At 34.5% G+C, this 20259-nt stretch overlaps 1 protein-coding gene across 2 annotated transcripts in view; it reads left to right on the top strand.

Moving 5' to 3' along the window:
- EEA1 (early endosome antigen 1) overlaps positions 1–20259 on the top strand; it is a 125046-nt gene that overhangs the window by 29543 nt on the left and 75244 nt on the right. The window contains exons 2-10 of one of the 2 annotated variants that reach the window (XM_082739262.1): positions 62–154; positions 7357–7482; positions 12128–12252; positions 12834–12888; positions 12987–13052; positions 16254–16293; positions 17206–17319; positions 17927–18048; positions 18979–19134. In XM_082739262.1, coding sequence (XP_082595388.1) covers positions 62–154; positions 7357–7482; positions 12128–12252; positions 12834–12888; positions 12987–13052; positions 16254–16293; positions 17206–17319; positions 17927–18048; positions 18979–19134 — 897 coding nt within the window. The remainder of the gene's footprint in view (positions 1–61; positions 155–7356; positions 7483–12127; positions 12253–12833; positions 12889–12986; positions 13053–16253; positions 16294–17205; positions 17320–17926; positions 18049–18978; positions 19135–20259) is intronic. The other variant, XM_082739263.1, reaches the window with a different exon arrangement.

Below are 20259 nucleotides of genomic sequence, written 5' to 3' on the forward strand. Positions count from 1 at the left end.
GTTGTTAAATAGTTTATGAGTATATTATTAATATCTAATTTTTCTTCTCTCTTTGTTTCAGACTCCTGGGAGAGTTGGCTCTCAAGGTTCTGATTTAGATTCATCAGCAGCTCCTATAAACACAGTGGATGTCAATAATGAAAGCTCTTCAGAGGTATGGAAATAATAATTTCACAATAAAATTTAGTACTATTTAAGGGAAAATGGGCAGGTGTTTGGAGTAATGATCAGTAATTTAAACTTTTGCAGGAAAGGCTCTCATTCTTATAAACTGGAATGTGACTTTTGAATCACACTTATAGAAAAATCCTGGTGTTTAGTTTTAAGACTGAGAAAATGTGTATTAAGACAGAATTAATATTGTTAATTTGTCTTCAGTGCTAATGTTATCTCAACATAATGGAAGATCTTAAATCTATTTATAAAAATTACCAATTAATTAGTGTTTGCTCTGTCATGAACTATTGAACTAATGAAAAATTAGGTTATCCATAAAGTCTGTACATTATTTGCTATCTTCGTTTACAACTTTGTAAGAACTTTTATCTTTCATAGTTTATTAAAAATTAATGGAGAAAGTAAATAAAATTTAAGAAGGAACTCAAATTTTTGAAGAAATCAGCCTTAGTAGTTGCTTTATTATTACTATTTTTAATGAACAATATTTGCTCATTATAGAAAAAGGGGAAAGGAAAGAGAAGAGCATAAAAACCATCAATATTATTGTTTCTAAGACATCGACGTACTCACATTCTGCTCTGACAGTTTCTGTCAGTTGCCCCTTTCTGGGCCCAAGTGTATTGCCTACCCAGTCCCCTTTTCTGTGATCCCCACTTCTGCACCTCTTGGTTGGTGAGTCTGTCTTCTGTCTTGTGTATTTCTGGATTTATCTCTCTATCTATTCATTTCCCTGTTTTGTCTCTTTCTGGTCATCTGATTTCATGTATATGGATATTAACCATGATGTGATATAACAAGACCATGAGAGTGAGGAGAAAAGTATCAGTTGAATTTTTTTTTTAAGATTTTATTTATTTATTTGACAGAGAGAGATCACTAGTAGACAGAGAGGCAGGCAGAGAGAGAGAGAGAGAGAGAGGGAAGCAGGCTTCCTGCTGAGCAGAGAGCCCGATGCGGGCCTCGATCCCACGACCCTGAGATCATGACCTGAGCCGAAGGCAGTGGCTTAACCCACTGAGCCACCCAGGCACCCTATCAGTTGAATTTTAAGAGCAAGTTTAATTGTTGACCTCGGTCAGACCACAATAAATAAGTAAATAAATAAGTAAATAAATAAATAGAAATCTCCAGTGGGTAGTGAGCAGTGCCTGCTATAGTTTCTTATTAGTGTCATTTTCCTACTCTCTGATATAGTTTTACTCTCTTCTTTATCCTCATATCTCTCCTAAGTCTTACCCAGTCCCACCTTTCCTCAGGCACCTTTTATATCATTGGGAAAATAGGAGCTATTAGGTGAATGTCCTCATTTTGTTATCAAAATGGAAGACAGTTTTCTTTTCCTATCAGATTTCAATCCTTTCTCTTGTATTCTGGATTCCATTCTGTCCTACATTCTTATCTTATTCTTTCTTCCTCCTGCCACTTTAGTTTTTACCTATGTCATGAGTTATTCCTATTGGCAGACAAATACTGCTGTAGATGTTCATATGCCCAGTGCTGGGGTATATACTTGTTAAGGTCTTGGATGATATGTCTGTGTGTCTGTCAGTCTCTCTCTAAGGTTTGTTTCCCTTTTATCTTAAGGTTGGCATCCCACTTTGAACAAATTATAGGTTTGAGCTTTGTTCCCTTAGTGGCTGTCTATATGGAATTTGAAATACAGTCTCCAGGACTTTATTTTTTTTTAATTAATTAATTTTTTAGGGCTTGAACTCATTACCCTCAGATCAAGACCTGAGCCGAGATCAAGAGTCAGACACTTAACTGACTGAGCCACCTTTCCACCTGGGTCTCCAGGACTCTAAAGAAATAGAAATAAAGTAATACCTTGCTTTATTTATATCATATTTATGTTATATTTTATCTTATGTAATAATGTATATATAATATTGTCTTAGTATGGGTTGTTCTAACAAAAGTACTATAGACTGAGTGACTTAAACAACCAACGTTTATTTCTCAGAGCTCTGGAGCCTGGGACGTTCAAGATCAAGGTGTGTCTGCTGAAGGCCTGGTTCTGGTTTTATAGAAGGCCATCTTCAAATGGCTGAAGGGGCAAGAGAACTGTCTGAGGCTTCTTTTATAAAGGCACTAGCCCTATTCATGAAGGCTCCACCCTCATGACCTAATCACCTCCCAAGGCTCACCTCCTAATACTATCACACTGGGGGTTAGGATTTCAACATAAGAATTTTGAAGTTACATGTTCAGTTTATATCAAACAAATAATATGTAATGTAAAAATGATTTTTTATATTCTTTTTTTTTTAAAGATTTATTTGTTGGGGCACCTGGGTGGCTCTGTCAGTTAAGCATCTGACTCTTGGTCTCAAGTCGTGATCTCAGGTTCCTGGGGTTGAGCTTCATGTCAGGCCTTGTGCTCAGTGTAGAGTCTGCTTATCCATCTCCTTCCACCTCCCCACCCCCACCTCGTACTCTCTCTTGTTTTCTAAGGAAATTAAATAATGAAAAAATATTTTAAAAAAGATTTGTTTATTTATTTGAAAGAGAGAGAGGGAGCACAGTGTGGGAAGGGGCAGAGGGAGATGGAGAGGGAGAATTCTGGGGAGAGAGAATTTCATGCAGACTCCCCTCTGAGCACTTAGCCTGATGTGGGAGGCTGGATCTTAGGACCCTGAGATCATGATCTGAGCCAAAATCAAGTCTGACACTTAACCAGCTGAACTATGGAGCGGGCCCAAGCTTTTATATTCTTCAGTTGTTATCATTAGGATGGTTGTTCAGACTCTTTAGTATAATGTGTTGCCAGAAACAAACATCTTTGTTCACCCTTTATCCCTTTCTAGTCTGCCTTACATTCTTAGTACCCACTGAATTTTCCTGGTCCTTTGGGTTGAGAAGGAAGGCTTTTTTTTAAGTGTCCATTGAAGTTTCTAGGTTTCCAGCTTCTTCAGCCCCCAGTCTGGAAAATATGAGGCAAAAGAAAACCCAGAGTATTTATCACTGTGTCAGTCCTTGATCCTGAATCTCCCTTCTCATTACTTTTCAGAATTTTCTTATGTTTGTTTTATATATAATGTCTAGGGATGTTAGGTATACTTAGCAGGAGAAATTGGGAAAAGCATATCTATTCCATTTTGTCTGCATCAGGAAATCTGACCATTTTAAAAGTTGGATTATTTATCTTTTTATTATTGAACTGTAAGAATTTTTTTTTTTTTAGTCTATTCTGTGTACAAGTCCTTTGTCAGAATATTGATTGCCTCCTTTTTATCCTATTGGTTAAGGAAGGTTTTCTGTCTTAGGCTTATAGGAATTGCTGAACATAAAATTAACCTGACACTGGACAGGTTGAAATCAACAGCAGTTTTTTAGTCACATATTCTCATGGTCCAGGAAGACACTGTATGCCTTGAAGGGCCATATGAGGATTGAACTTGGGAACAAAACTAACAACTATGGGCTGTGAGAGGCATGGTTTATGATACCAAGAGGGTGAGGTGCAGGAGATTATGGTTCTTGCAGGAGATTATGACTGGCTTGTTTGAATTATTCTCTGGGCTGGCAGGGAACTGAAACCTGCTACTTAAGGATAAGCAGGCTCTGTGAAGAGGACGGCATTTTGTTTTTGTTTTTTTAAGATTTTATTTTTTAAGAAATCTCTACATCTGAAGTAGGGCTTGAACTCACAATCTCAAGATCAAGAGTTGTACGCTCTACTGACCGAGCCAGTGAGGCGCTCCAAGAAGACGATTATTTGAGTAGAAGATTCTGTCTGTGGGAGTAGAGTGGGAAGGGTACTTGCAGTTAGGCCATTTGAAGCTCTCCCATCACCGGTCAACAAAGCGGTGTGTAATATTGGGCCATAGTTTTCGACTTTACACCTCAATCAGATATATGTAGTGTGTATATTTTTTCTCAGTCTGTGGCTTGCTTTTCATTTTGTTAATGGTGTCTTCCAAAGAGAAGAAGTTTTTAACTTTCTTAAAGTCCAGTTTGTCAGCCTTTTCTCTTATGGTTATTGCGTTTTGGGTCGTTCTACAATTTTTTATTTTTTTGCCTACCCCAAGATTGCAAAGACTTTCTGCTACGCTTACCTCTGATATTTTGGTGTGTGTGTCTAAGTCTATTATTTATTTTAAAATATTGTATGTGATATGAGATAGTGGTTGAGGTTTTTTTTTTTCATACGGATATCGAAACCAGTTCTGTATATGGTTGTTTCAGTATGATTAGTTGAAAATGTTCCCTTTCCCCATTGAATTAAATTTTTCTTTTTGTGAGATACCAATTGACCTTATATGTGTGGTTGTATTTCTTTACGGTCTTTGATTCAGGAATACAGAAGTCGTGCTTTTAAGGTGTGCCAAGTTTGTTCTTATGTCTGGACTTCTGCATGCTGATCCCCAAGCCTTACCTGCTCTTTTTTACTTTTTTTTTTGGCCTGGTTAATATCTGGTTGTCCTTTTATTTACCTCTTTACAGATAATTACTTTTTCAGTAAACTTACTTGACTCACATGTGGAATAGATGCTTCTTCCATGTGCTTCTGGGGGATTGTATTTTCTATCTTTTTGGTAATGATTATTATTCCAAGACTCATTTATTTATCCAATATGTATTGTCAGACACTATTCTGGATGCTGGAGATATGGCAGTGAGTAAAATAGTCAAGAATTTTTGTCATTGTAGAACTTACATCCTAGTAGGTGCAAAGGCAAAAAACCCAAAACATACTAGAAGTGGACGGAGGGAAATAATTGGTGTTATTGAGAAAAATAAAATGGGGAAGGAGTCATAGAAAGTCTTTTGGGTGCTTGCAGTTTCAAATAGGATTGTCAGGGAAGACTTCTCTGAGAAGGGAATAGCTCAGGAAGGACTGAAGGAAGTGAGGAAATGAGTCATGTGGGTTTCTGGAACAACCATGTTCTATTTGTCTGGAACAAGTAGAAAGTCTCCGAGGTGGAAGCCTTCCGAGCGTGTCAGAAAAGCAGCGGGGGACTAGTGTGGCTCCAGCGCAGTGAGTGAGGAGAGGTTGGATCTGGGAGGTAATTAAGCCACCTCATGCAGGGCCTTCTAGGCCTGCCTTCTAGGTCTTTGTACAGACTTCGGTTTTTTACTCCTGGTGAGATGGGAAGCCCTTGGAGAATTTTGACAAGGAAAGTGACAAAATTTATTTACATTTTTATAGGATACGTTCTTGCTGCTCTGTGGAGAATAAAGTGTTGGTGAGGTAAGGGTAAAAGCAGAGAGGCTGTTGGAAGGCTGTTGCAGTCATCCATGTGCAGTGTGGGAGTGGCTTGGGTCAGAGTGGTAGTAGTGAAGTCCTAGGGTTCTAAAGGTTTGAAGGTAGTTCTAGTAGGATTTCTGATTAGTGGGGTATAAAATGTAATTATTTTCTTTCGCAACTTTTTCAAGAAGCCTGTAAGCTTCCTGAGGGTAGGATTTTGCCTTATTTACCATTGTGTTCTCAGCAGTGTAGCATAATGGCTAGAACATAGTAATCACACTCAGTACATACTTTTTGAATGAATCATTAAGTGATTGTATGTGGAAGCTTATAGTGAAGAAACCAGTGAAGTGAGAGGCAACGTAAATCTATCATGGCAAAAAAATGCAATGATGCAGTCTTTTAAGTAACTATTCTATAGTTCCAGCATTTTGGAATGTGGTTGCCTGAACATAACTCTTTCATCAGTAAAAGGGAAAAATAAAAAGAATTCATGTTCCTTACTTTCATCCCCTTGCTAACCTCTTAAGGGTTGTTAACAAAAGGAATAATGATATTAATGATAACTAACATTGATTGTTTTATTTGTATCAGATGCTATGATAAACACTTAGCATCTATTATCTCATTTAATTATCAGGATTTCCCTCCCCGCCCCCATATGAAGTAGGTGTTACTGTTACATTTCACAGATGAGGAAATTGAAGGTCCTATAAGCTACTAAGAGTGGTGTGAATCGAGGATTCAAGCCCAAGCCTAGCTCGTAACTGCTTTCCTGCCTTGCCTCCCACTTTGGGAATTTCTTTATAGTCCTTGTCTCCTTTGCTATTACCCCAAGTGGCATTAGTGACTCAAGGAACATCCTAACTTCCCAGTTCTTGATGTTTGCAATTCTAGTGATCTTTATTCTTTTCTAGCTTCTCAAGTTCATGGTAATACTTTTCACTTTATTATTGGGCAGAATAGTTTGACTTGAGATGTTAAAACTGAATGTTCCCATTCCTTACAACTACTTACCCTCTCAAAAACTTTCTCATAGTCTTACTACTACTTTGGCCTTGCTGAAAATTTCAGATTTTTAATTCCTGTCTTTTCTTCTGCTCTTTCAGCCTTTCCTGGCTTCATTTTCTTTCCTCTCTAACCATGTATCTAGTGACAGAATTTTTATTGAGCACTTAGAGGTATCCACTAAGCCTCTTATCTAGAGGAATAGGTGCTAACATTAGCCCTATTTTGTAGATGAGGAAACCGGCATTTAGCAAAATAGAGTGATTTCCTTAAGGTCATAGAGTCAGCATTGGTTGGATCTCAAATCCACATCTATTTTTGACACAAAAACTCCTGGTGTTTATAACCTATTATCCTTCACTATAGTCTTCATATTATTTACTTCAAACCATAGATAGTGCGGTAGCCCCCATTTTAAAATATAGATATTGTTAGGTGTTGGGTATTAGGGAGATTGATTTAAAATGATTTTATTTGGCTCATGAATTTAGAAGGAAGGATCCCCTATTGAGAATTATGGGTGTGGGCAAAAATGGGATCTTAGGCTAGTGGAATATGGTGAAGATTAAAAATTGCTTTCATTTTAAGTACTCCTTTTGTTGAGAATATTATCTCACATAAAACTGTTTGTTGTAACTGTCAGTCATTTCTTGATCTAAAATTAAAGTTAACTTGCCAGTAATGGCTCTCAGATAAATAAGGACAAGGTGTCCTAAACAAAAAGAGTAATTAATATTGCAAGTAAAGCAACTGGTAATTATAATAAAATTGAACCAGCGGGAATTTCCAGCATAAGGATGGAAGCTGCTTTTAGTCATCCTACTTTGGATAGATCTTTCCCTTTTTGTATATAGTTACTATGAAAATTTTCCTTACATATACTGTAAAGAGATATATTAATTATTTTCCTGTTGTGTTATATTTTGATTTATAAATAACTTTTTATGTGCATCCTCCTAAAAGTTGTTATTTCACAGGGTTTCATCTGTCCATTATGTTTGAAAAGATGTATAACTGCTATTGATTTGTCGGAGCATTACCAGCAAGTGCACGCTGAAAATCGGACAAGAGGACAGGAACTTCTTAATGACTCCAGTGTTACTGTGGGTCCTGTATATTTTGCTTTGGCAGCTTGGTTATGGGTTGCTCAAAATAGTTTTGTTTTTCCTTGCCTCGGTGTTGCTTAACTTTTTATGCTACAGAGGGAATATGGATTGCTTTAATTATGCATGCTTCAAAGAGGTTCAATAAGGAAAACAGGCTCTTGGGAAGTTGGGTTGGTTGCCCTTACTCTCTGCAGCTGTCTTTTTGTGAATCTGTAAACAAATATAAAAGCTTAAGTTAATATTTTTGTATAAATTTTGCCATGAAATTTGAAATGTAAAGTGAATGATACTTGATTTCAACATCTATAGGTTATATCTTTATTATTTAGTTAATGCTAATGAATGTTTTAAGATGTTTTAGGTTAAACTGCTTTTACTCTTATATAGAAAGAGGATTTAGCATATTGTTACTGTTTTTATTTGAGATCAAATAGGGCATTAGAATTTGGATCTACCATTGTTTCAGTCTTTGTTTTGACACCCTGGACTTAAGGAAAGTGACAGAATGGCACAAACTCCTCATTAATACTGGATCACCCACATGTTTCTCTGTCCTGGGTGGGACTGGTGTATGTCTATGACTGAGGGTGGAAGCCGGTGAGGGGAACTATTGTCCGTCTGCAGGCTGGCAGATCTCAATATATCTGTTTCCTTTGAAAATTACTGCAATATTCTAAAAATAAAAAGAAACATGGCTTTTTTCCCTCCATTCCTTTGCAAATCTTACAAAAGAAGGAAACTTTTTGTACCCAGAAAGACCAGTCTGGCTGTTATATATATAAGAAAAGGATTTCATCAAATATTTATGTATTTAGCATATTAATAGAGTACTTCTTATGTACCATGTATTTTGGTAAGTAAAGGAGATAAAAAGGTAAATAAGTTATGCTCTCTACCTCAGGAAATTTTTCTGATGAATATTATTTGCAAAAAGAGTGCAGTGGTGATTCAAGTTGAGGGGAACCCAGAAAAACTTCATTGGGAAACAGTTAAACCAGACATTTTTTAGGGTGGTGGGGAAGATGGGTACATTATAGGAGGACACCAGTTAAACTAGATAACTGGTGCCAGCAAAGAAAGAGGCATAAAAGATTCTTAGAGCTCTCCTTAGAACTTTACCAGTTGTCTTCCTTGCAGAAAATCTGTGTCAGCTTTTTTTCTTTATGGGTTAAACAAACTGAAAAGACCCAATATCACCTACTTATCACTTAATTAAGAACTTTCTTTTTAATTGAAAGAACTCTTAGTATAACAGGGATACCGTAAGTATCAAGTTAGGGAAAGTTCTTAGCTGCAGTGTATCTGAGAAAGGATTAGAGATAACTGAAACTTAAGAGTAGGGGACTTACTGTTTTTAATCTTAAGTACACTGTGTGTGTGTGTGTGTGTGTGTGTGTGGTGTCTGTGTGTGTTTGGAAGTTTGGAAGGATCAAAGGAAATAAATGTAGCTGGTTGTTTTTAGTATTTTATTGTTTACTAACAGTATTTTTATGGAAGTTATTGACCTAGGTAACTTCAGTTCCCTTGAAGGTGGTTGAGAAAAAATAGAGAAGCAGTCTTGTAATATCCAGAATTAGTATTACAGGGTCCATTAACTAAAGATCATGTATTCTGTTCATGAGACATTCCTCAGATACTCACTCTGAGCTTATATTACTGTCATTTTAAAGATTTTATTTATTTATTTGACAAAGATCACAAGTAGGCAGAGAGGCAGGCAGAGAGAAGGGGAAGCAGGCTCCCTGCCGAGCAGGGAGCCCGAGTTACTGTCATTTTAAATGAGTGATGTGGTTTTAATAAACTTTTTTCTTTATCCTTCCCATCTGTATCAGGCTAACATTATTAGATATAGCATAATTTTAAGAAATGAAAAGTCAAAACAGGGTATAGGAAAAAACTATAAAATGTTGGGTACAGAAATGAAAGAGGCTAGAATTAATAAAGTCACCCACCCATTCAGTGAAGAATACTTATGTCTCTGAGACATCAAACAAGTTTAATATCATCTATTTAAGAAGATGAGAAAGTATATGTATTTTAGAAAGATTTATTTTTACTATAAATGTCTCAAAGTTAAAGTGTTATTTAAGCATGGGAAATTCACTTATGTGAATCATCTGGAGAATTCACTTAGGTGGGGTTATTTCTATAATTAAATATATATTACTGAATTTCTAAAATTTCTCTTTAGGGATGAATCAGTTCTTTCTGGAGTATTAACCTGGTAATATTTAGAAGCTTTAAGAAGGTATGGCATACCTTAATGTGATCATTAGCTTTCTTGAATCCTTAGATATCTAGATGCAAAATCTGGAAGTAGAGACAGTATTCAAAAAGCCAAAGTTACAAAGATTAAATAGTGTAATTGGTATGTGGATTCTCCGGGGAACATTCTAATTTGTCTTCTGATTACTAGTAAAAGCTGAGATGCAAAAGAGAAATGACGGAATAATAGTATGGAGGTTGATATTCTATTGCACTAAAGGCATGTTAATTACAAGTTCTGTAATGTTAATTACAGAAGTTATAAGAATGACAAATTAGGCATAATGTGGAGCTTTATGAAACATGATGGTAGATAATAGATGGTTTTTAAAGAAAGAGCATAACATCAGCTAGATTAGCACATAGATCAGGAACATTCATTCATTTAAAGACAGTGCTGAGCATCAAATATCTCTGCAGCCTCAGGGCATCATTCAGATGTTCAAAGGTGCATCATTAATACTGCTCTTTTTGCTCATTTCAGGAGTTTCATAGGAGATCATTGTGTTCATTTACCTGTTGTGCCCCTGCCCCTCACTCTGGCTCTGTGATCAGGACACACCTCTGTTTCCCAATTGCAGCACAACTGTTCAAACCTCTTTCCATACCTTTGTTAGAATGCCTTTCTTTTATTTCTGACAAGTAACTCCTACTCATTCTTTAGTACCAAATTCCAGTGTCCAGTGTCTAGTGTGTATACACATATACATAATATATATGAGTATCTGTGCATTTTTTGTAAAGCAGTAACTCCTGCCACAGGCAGATTTGAATTCCTCTTTTCCTGTGTTCCTGTAGTTCTTTATATCTACTTGTATTGTACCATTGTCTGGTAATATTTGTCTATGTATCAGTATCCTCAGTATACAAGCCTTGGTCCTGCCACACAGCATACATAAATGAGAAATGATGATATGCTGTTTTTGTAGCATCCAGAGAAGGAGAAGTTTTTAATTAATTTTTGGTTTTTACTTGTTTCAGAGTATTTATTACTTTACTCAGGCTATCCCTTGGAAAGTTTTGTAATTGTCAAGGTGTTAAAGCTCTTCTTTTTTTTTTTTTCTTTTTTAATAGAGATTTTTATTGATTTGAGTGTGTGAGAGAGAACGAGCAGGGAGGAAGGGTAGAGGAAGAGGGAGAAGCAGATTTCCTGCTGAACAGGGAGTCAGATCAAGTGGAACTTGATCTGCTCATAACCTGTGGAAGTTATGAGCTTAACTTATGAGTGGAAGGTAGACGCTTAACCCACTGAGCTACCTAGGTACCCCTCTTCTGTTTTTGTTTTTGTTTCTGTTTTTTGCCAAATTCTGCCCTGTCAGGTTCATTCATACTTTTATTACTTATTTATTTATGTTTAAAGTAGGCTCCATACCCTAGGTTCAAGTTGGGGCTTGAACTCATAACCTTGAAGAGTTGCATGCTCTAATGGCTGAGTTTGCTGGTTGTTATTTTATTTTATTAAATAAATATTCAGTGTAGAAAATACAGAGTATGTTCAGAAATACTACACTAGCCATTATGGAAAAATGGATGAAAATCTTCAGTGTGTTGTTTATTTAGTGAAAGTAGAAACTTGATGAGCTACTAAGCATAGTGCTGGGGGGAGAAAGCAATATATGCAAAGAAATGTGGGATACCATGGTGTGTTCAGAGAATATAAGTAAGTCAGAATAGTTGAAAATGTCAGTAGAGTTGTACAGAGTGAGAGATGTTCAGGCATCAGAGTGATTAGGTCATTGAGGGAATACTCATACTGGATCTTGTATGCCTTAGTCATATAATTCTGAGATTGTTTATAAGCGTTTAATATTTTATGGGACTATTAACTTTAGGCTTTTACAGTGTTAATCTTAGGTTAGCAAGGAATTTACAGTATATACAGTAGTACTACAATACTTCTCAATCATTATAGATATTCTGTGATAATTATAAATTATTTACTATATTACCTTTTTCCTTTAGTGATCATAATACTTTGTTTTTAGTTTTTTTGTTATCATTCCTATGAAGTAGATTAGGGCAGATATTATTTTACTAAGGGGCATATCTAGAAAGAGAGAGAGAGGACATGATGGTAGATCTTCTCAACTAGTCTTCTAGATTAGAACTATATTCTCAAATTAGAATTCTGTATTCTAGCCATCAATTTATTCAACCTAAAAGATGGTTTTAAGGGTTTTTTTCATATTTCATAAACTTAAACCAGAATAGACAGTGATGTACATTTACACAATACCAGATTTGGGGCTTAATGTCATAAATTACAGTCTACTAATGGCACCATTGGTATAATATTTGACTGTATTTCATAATATACAAATTGCTGTCTTCCAGTATTAAACAGAATTTTGTAAACTTTTTCTGCCTCTTTCTACAGGGTTTCATATGTCCCCAGTGTATGAAATCCCTTGGATCTGCTGATGAACTTTTCAAACACTATGAGGTAGTTCATGATGCTGGTAATGACTCAAGTCATGGAGGAGAGGCTCTTGCTCTGAAGCGGTACAGTACAATCGCTTTGAAGTATATGATGTTATGAGTGCATGTGATATTATCTGTTTTGTGTGTTAGGGCCCAAGTAGTGTGCTCACTGTTCTTTGTCAGACTGTCTCTGAGGGAAGGACAATAGAATATGAGAAGGTTTGATAGGACTCAAGGAACAGAAAGAAGCCAGAGTTGCCTGAGCTGAGGGAATGAGGAGGAGGGTATTAAGGCAGGGTCTATACTGTCCAGATTGTATAGTCCTTGTTAATGAGTTCAGATTTTATCCTAACTGCAATAGGAAGCTATTAATACTTATTATTGGGAAATTAATGGGAGTTATTTTGTTTCTGGCTCAGGCACTTAATGATTATATCATTTCAGTGGTAAGGTGTTTTTCCATTCATAAACAGTGACCTTTCAGAATAAAATTATTTTTCTAAGGGGTATACATAAAATTCTATGTGTAAAATTCTAAAACCTTTTTTTTAATTGAGAAAACTAGAATATTAATGTATAGTCACTAGCCATGATTTATTAAGAGACCAGGTTATTAGAGAACGTTAACTATTAATTCCTTTTTTCCCCCAATTTATGTTTAGAGATGATATAACACTACTTAGACAAGAGGTCCAAGACCTTCAGGCTTCACTTAAGGTAACAATAAAAATGATTATATTTGTTTATTTACAGTGTTTCAGATAATAAATCTTTTAAAATTTACTAAATTAAAATATATACTTTTTTCTCCTTAGGAAGAAAAATGGTACTCAGAAGAATTAAAGAAAGAATTAGAAAAATTTCAAGGGCTGCAGCAGCAAGTAAATGCTTTTAAATACTTAAAGTGTGTTTATTAGTTGTTTATTTTCATTGTTGAAAATAAGCATTTTGTTAGCAGGTGACCTGTAATAAATAACTTCTTCTAATTTGTTTATCTATATTTATAGCCTTGAGTGTATATCTTTTGTAATTCTAGTGAAAGCAAACAAATAATTGGGAAGCTAAGATGTAGTTTCTTAAAAATGTTTCATTAAGAATCAGTTACCTGTGGATGTTTTTTTATACCAGGCTGCATTATTCTAATTTTCTGACAATATACCTAAATTACTGAAAAATACAGGTTCAGACAGTAGTGAAATTCTTCAGAGCATTTGTGTTGTGACAAATTAGAAATCACTAAATTGTCTGTTAGTAGGGAAAGAACTATTATTTACTTTTTTGTTTACATTTATGCAGATTATTTGAAAATGTAGGGGAATGGTTGTATTAACAATTTTAGTTTTTTTTAAAACTAGTGTTATTTTTAAAAAACAATAAAAATATTTTTATATATATGTACACACATACACGCACATATACACACTGCTTTATATAAAAGTAATGCATAGAAAAAAACCCAAAATCATTGGTATCAAAAGTGGTTACTTTGGAGTGAGATTCTGTTGATATATTGTTTAATGTATTTTCTAAATAAATGTCTTGGGGCGCCTGGGTGGCTCAGTGGGTTAAAGCCTCTGCTTTCATCTCAGGTCATGATCCCAGGTTCCTGGGTTCCAGCCCTGCATCGGGCTCTCTGCTCAGCAGGGAGCCTGCTTCCCCTCCGCTCTCTCTGCCTGCCTCTCTGCCTACTTGTGATCTCTGTCTGTCAAATAAATAAATAAAATCTTAAATAAATAAATATCTTAACCAATTATGATTTTTATATTAAAATTATATTGGCTTTTGGGACACCTGGATAGCTCGGTCAATTAAGTATCTGCTTTGGGCTCAGGTCATGGACCAAGTCCTGCATCAGGCTCCCTGCTCGACTGGGAGTTTGCTTTTCCCTCTAATCCTTCCCCTACTTGTGATCTCTCTCTCACTCTCTCAAATAAGTAAATAAAATCTTAAAAAAATAAAATTATATTGGCTTCTATATTACAGTTACATAAAGAATCATAGAATAATGAATTTTACCAAATATAGTTCTTTTTTTTTTTAAAGATTTTATTTATTTATTTGACAGAGAGAGAGGCAGGCAGAGAGAGAGAGAGAGGAGGAAGCAGGCTCCCTGCTGAGCAGAGAGCCCGATGTGGGACTCGATCCCAGGACCCTGAGATCATGACCTGAGCCGAAGGCAGCGGCTTAACCCACTGAGCCACCCAGGTGCCCCCAAATATAGTTCTTATTTATAAGAATAAAGTGGATACCCTTCAACAATAGTTCTCATTTTATTAAGTAATTAGTGATCCCTTTGCATATTAGTACATTGTGACTCTTACTGCCTTTTTTCAAGATTTTATTTATTTATATGAGGGAGAGAGAGTGTGTGAGCAAGAGAGCACAAGCAGGAAGAGCAGCAGAGGGAGAGGGAGAAGCAGACTTTCCACTGGGCAGGGAACCTGATGCAGGGCTCCATCTCAGAACTCTGAGATCATGAACTGAGCTCAAGGCAGACACTTAACTGACTGAACCACCCAGGTGCCCCTCTTTTTGCCTTTTTGTTTTTTCACCAAAAATTTCCATTTGGACTAAAAAAAATGCAAATAAACGAATAGCAAGGTATCAGTCTTATTACTTCTCACTTTTGCATTTGAGGTAGGAAAGACGTTTTTAGTAATCTTTCAGTTCATTTACTCATGTTTTACAGAGATGCCATTAACAATTCACAAAACATGTGCTGTATTTTTTTTTTTTTTGTACCTGAGAACAGAGGAAACTGTTTACTACATTTGAGATGACTTTTTCACATTTAATAAATAAATTCTCCACATTGCAAGATGAAATTGCCTTGATTTAGGAAATTTACTTTTGGAGGCAATGTATTTAAAATATTGATGATTTTTAGCACTAGTATGTCTAAATCTAATGTACAGGAAAATAAAAAGTCAGATATACATTGAGATGCCTTATTAAACTCTTTCAGATATGTATAAATTTTCAGAAATGTGAAAATAATGACTAGGCAATGTAGTGTTTTATTTGTAATGCACATAATAAGTTAAACCTTATGGAATATATTCTTTATTTCTGTTTTTTAAAATGATGATTTATAATTCCAAATTAAAAATTTGTGCTTTTAATGCTAAACTTTTTAGTAATGATAGCTTCATGGCATATATTAGTTTATGCAAAATTTTATGTTATAGGATTGAATCTTTTTTATATTTTTAAAGATTTATTTATTGGGTGTGTGGGTGGCTCAGTTGGTTAGACATATGCCTTTGGCTTGGGTTATGATCCCAGGGTCCCGAGATTGAGCCTGCACTGGGCTCCCTGCTCAGCGGGGAGCCTTCCTTTTCCTTCTCCCTCTGTCTACTGCTCTGCCCACTTGCTCTCTCTCTCTCTCTGTAAGATAAATAAATCTTTTAAAAAGGAAGAGATTTGTTTATTTATTATTTATTTGAGAGAGAGAGATCGGAGCTGGTGGGGTTAAGGAGGGGGGACAGAAAATCTCAAGCAGACTCCACACTGAGCAAGGAGCCTGACATGGGGCTCTGTCCCAAGACCCTGAGACCATGAGCTGAGCCAAAACCGAGAGTCTAATGCTTAACTGACAGCCATCCGGGCGCCCCTATTGAGATTATGAATCTTATCTGCTGACTTAAGTATTGGTTTTAGAATCTATGTTTATAAAGATAATAATTTATGTTATTTTTAAATCTTTACTGGTGTGTCTGGGTGGCTCAGTCAAGCATCTAGCTCTTGATCTTAGCTCAGGTCTTGATCTCAGTGTTGTGAGTTCAAGCCCAGCAGGGAGCCTGCATTAAAAAAAAGTATTTTTACTGAATTTATGGAATTTAAGATGCTATCTTATTGCAGGATCCATTAGAACTAGTGACTGCAAGTAGATAATTATGCCAGTCTGCCTAATGGTACTTTAGAGATCTGGAAGATTGTGAACAGGCCAGAATGTTATCAAAATCTTGCTACTTACCTCACAGAATGTGGCTTTTAGAGATTTTTTGTTTTTTCACATTGACAATGGTAATAGTATTTTCTTTTCATTTTAATGTGTTTGTTTATGTCTTATTTTCATTGAGGAGTCTAAGCCTGATGGAATGGTGGCAGACTCAGCAGCAGGTAACTTTACTTAAAGCAGATGTTTTTTCATTTTTCTTTTTCTCCTTGCTTATTCTTCTTTTTTACTTTTTACCTTTTCTCTGATGTCTGCTACATAAATTTGTATTATGGTTATACTGAAACAGTGAAGAGAATAGTCACATTTTAGATTTAGAATATTGCCTTTGAAGTTCATAATTTAATCAGCCAACAAAAATCTTAGTGTTTTCTTAATTCGTTATATTCTGTAGTTATAAATAAAATCCTAGAATATTACATGAATATAGTTTAAAGAAAAGTTAAAACTATTTTAAAGAGTGATGTACTCCTTTTCTCTTGGAATAAAATGATGAAACTAGCATCTTTGTAATTGACTTTAACTAGAGGAATGCTCAATGAATAATCAAAATTATATTTTGAGGTTAGCTGTTCTATTTACTTTCCCTCTGAAATCTTTTTATGAGAATGAAGTATTAGGAGTTGACTGTATATTTTAATTGATTCTTTTATTTTGTATAAGACCTTGATTTTTAACCATTTCTAACTTCATTTCTCATTATAATAAATTTTAGAGAGGCAGAATATATTCTGCTTTGGTTAGTTGATGGTCATAGGAAAATAACAAATGTGAAATCAAAATAATCTTGAAACAAATATTTATGGATTATTTGGGCATGATGCTAAATATTCTTTTCATTTGTTTTATATGTTTATAAATTATGAATTTATGAATGAATTAAATGAATTTGATATGCTTAATTCTTGAAATGTTGATATATTCTATTTGCAATTAGATGACAGACTCCTGTTGATTGTCTTTTTTTTTCATGTTGATTATCTTTCCTATAATGATTAGGATATAAGTAATAACAATTTAGGAAATATAGCTAGTATTAATTATGTATTTGAATAACTGTGATACTTTTTTTGTAGAACTACAGTCTTTGGAACAACAATTAGAAGAAGCCCAAACAGAAAATTTTAATATTAAGCAAATGAAAGACTTATTTGAACAGAAAGCAGCCCAACTTGCCACTGAAATCGCAGGTAAATTGAATCAGATTTTTTTAGCTAGTAGATCAGCCTTCTTAACCTTTTTACCATTATAGAGCCTAGAAATAAGGCATTAATTGTGTGTTAGTGTGAGAAGGCATTTGTTATATACTATGGTGGTGATTACTAGAATTTAATAGTAGAATTGCTATAAAAATTAATTTGTCCTCTTACCTCCTTTCAAAGGACTGATTTTCTTCTCTGTAGAATTCTTGAAATTTAGAGAAGGTGAATTTTCTTTTGGGGTATGCTTAAAGATTAATAGGTAACATTTTGAAGAAAAATAATATAGATGTAATATTTGGTTATGCTATCAATTAGCATATTGATACATTAACAAGCTAATTCGTAATAGTGTTTTGCTATATGGAATTTATGTAGACAGAAATATTTGATTATTTTAAGTTCATCATTTCATGTAATCAGAAGTTAAAGTTACTGTATGTGTTTATGGTTATGTAAGGAATGTGAATTTGAATTAATGATATATAGGTATGCATTGTGTAATATGCAGGAATTTATAAATATATAGGACTTCATAAAACTGTCCTTTCCTAGAGTTAATGTCATAAAACTAATATTTATAACTCTTTTAAATTAGATATAAAGTCAAAATATGATGAAGAAAGGAGTCTTCGAGAAGCTGCTGACCAAAAAGTGGCACATCTGACAGAAGAATTAAACAAAGAAACAACTATAATTCAAGATCTGAAGACTGAACTGGTAATTTAGAAACCACTTATTGGAATGTACTTTTATAATTTTCCAAATTAAAAATGATATATATACTCTGGTGAAAAATTTTAAAAGCATAGCTTGTCTAAAATTGAAGAAATAAAAATTCCATATATTAATAGGATTTTTTACATAGAAATGGAATCTAGGATGCAAAATTTATTACCTTAATATTTTTGTGTTTCTATCTTAATATTATCTTTTTGCTTAGCATTTTCGCTGTTTCTATCTTAATGTTATCCATCTTTTTGCTCTTTCCTATCTGCATCTCTGATCCTGACCTTTCTTTGCACTTTGGTTTTATAAATCGACCTACTTTTAGGATACTCCTGATTGCATTTCTAGCTTTCATTTCAAATTCAACAAATGTAACATCAAGTCATCATGTTCCTCCTCAACTGTGTTTCTGTCATTGGTATTACACATCTTCAACAGTCTCCCAAGGTTTAAAAAGCTTGAATCTGCCCTTGACTCCTTTCTGTCCTTTATTTAGGGTTCAGTAAATATATCAATAAAATCAACCATATCCAGTCTGCAACAAACAAAATTATGCTCCTTTATTTTTATTACCAGTTTTCTAGGATAGAAGATGAGGCATTTATGCTTCAAAATGTGACATTTATCAAGTGATTGTTATGATCATTGGGTGTAGTTTGTGAAGGAAAAGAAAGCAAATAAAGCACTTAGAATAATTGTGAATTTGCCGTTTTGCGCCTTGAGTGGTAATACTATTACATAGGACATATGTTTTGGGAAGAGGAGAGGCTTGTTGGTGGAAAGATCAGTGGTCAATGTTTGCAATCCAATAGTTGATATCAAAGATTATTTTCATTTTGATGTCTTTGTAGTAAAACTATATAAAAATGTGTGTTCTTTTAGTTTTCTCACCTTATTTTTTAATGAAAATGTGCTCTACAGCTTCAGAGACCTGGTATAGAAGATGTTGCTGTGCTAAAGAAAGAACTGGTACAAGTTCAAACACTAATGGACAACATGGCATTGGAATGTGAGAAAGAATCTGAAAAACTCAAAGATGAGTGCAAAAAGTTACAGGCAGAATATGCCAACTCAGAGGTAAATAAGTTCAGTATGCCCAAATGTGACTTTTGTTAACTTGTTTAGTGTATACTATTGAGTAAAGCCAACATTTGAGATTTTCCTGAGTGATCTGTCAAAACAGTATTTGACTTTCATTTGCTCTGATGATATTTGTATGTAATCAGTCTAATCTGAGAGACAGTATTCAGCTTTGCTTTATGTAGCTAGACATGTAGAGAAGAATGTGTAAGAGTATTGTTTTATTTAATAAATGATATATATTGTGGGGAGATAATATTTAAAGTTAAATTTGATCCAAGCTAGTCAATAAGTGGTATTTGAGTTTACATCAGCTTGGTAGAGGTAAAGGAAGTATGATTTCATTTTTTACCTTTTTTTACCTTTACATTTTTTACCTTTTTACCTTTTCTGAACAACCAGAGTTGTTCAGAAAAAATATTTAGGAAAAACTTATTTTCTTGTAGGTTTGTTTCTCACTTACCAATTATTGAATTATGTTGTTGAAAGAAATCTTAAAAATCAGCTAAGTCTAACACTTTGCCCAGGATTCCCCTCTATAGATAGCATCTGATAAGTGATACTTACTTGTTAGGTATTCTAGGAGGTGCATATTTCTTTGTAGGTCAGTTGTTCTGTTGAGTTGACGTTTGTTTTACTGTAATTTACATGCACTGGGTCCAATTCTCCTTAGTAATTACACAGAATAAATTGTTCCTTTTTTCCACATGAGATATTTGAAGACTGTTCATATTTACTGAGTTCTTTCTCTTCCAGGATAAACATTTTCAGTTCCTTTTACTATATGTCACATGACTTGACTTTGGCCTTTGAGATTCATAATTATGTCAGTATATGACAAGCTCTAGGATATGTAATAAATATATTTGCTTAAAAATGCTAGCCTTTTCCCCATATACTGTATTATAGAGGATTTTTTTTAAATCTATTAATAGTCTATTAATTGTTTTTAGTTCTTAAGCTCTCTTATGTGGAACTCTGTTTTTCATATTTTCAGTTTAAAAAGTTGAGTTATAGTGACATTTCAGTTTGCGTTTCTTTCTTGGAATTTTAAAGCTAGTGATCTAAAAGCCACTCTGTTCACAATTAGTAATACAACGAGCTATGGAGTATAAATATTAT

Source organism: Mustela nivalis, assembly GCF_964662115.1.
Source record: "Mustela nivalis genome assembly, chromosome: 7".
NCBI lineage: Eukaryota > Metazoa > Chordata > Mammalia > Carnivora > Mustelidae > Mustela > Mustela nivalis.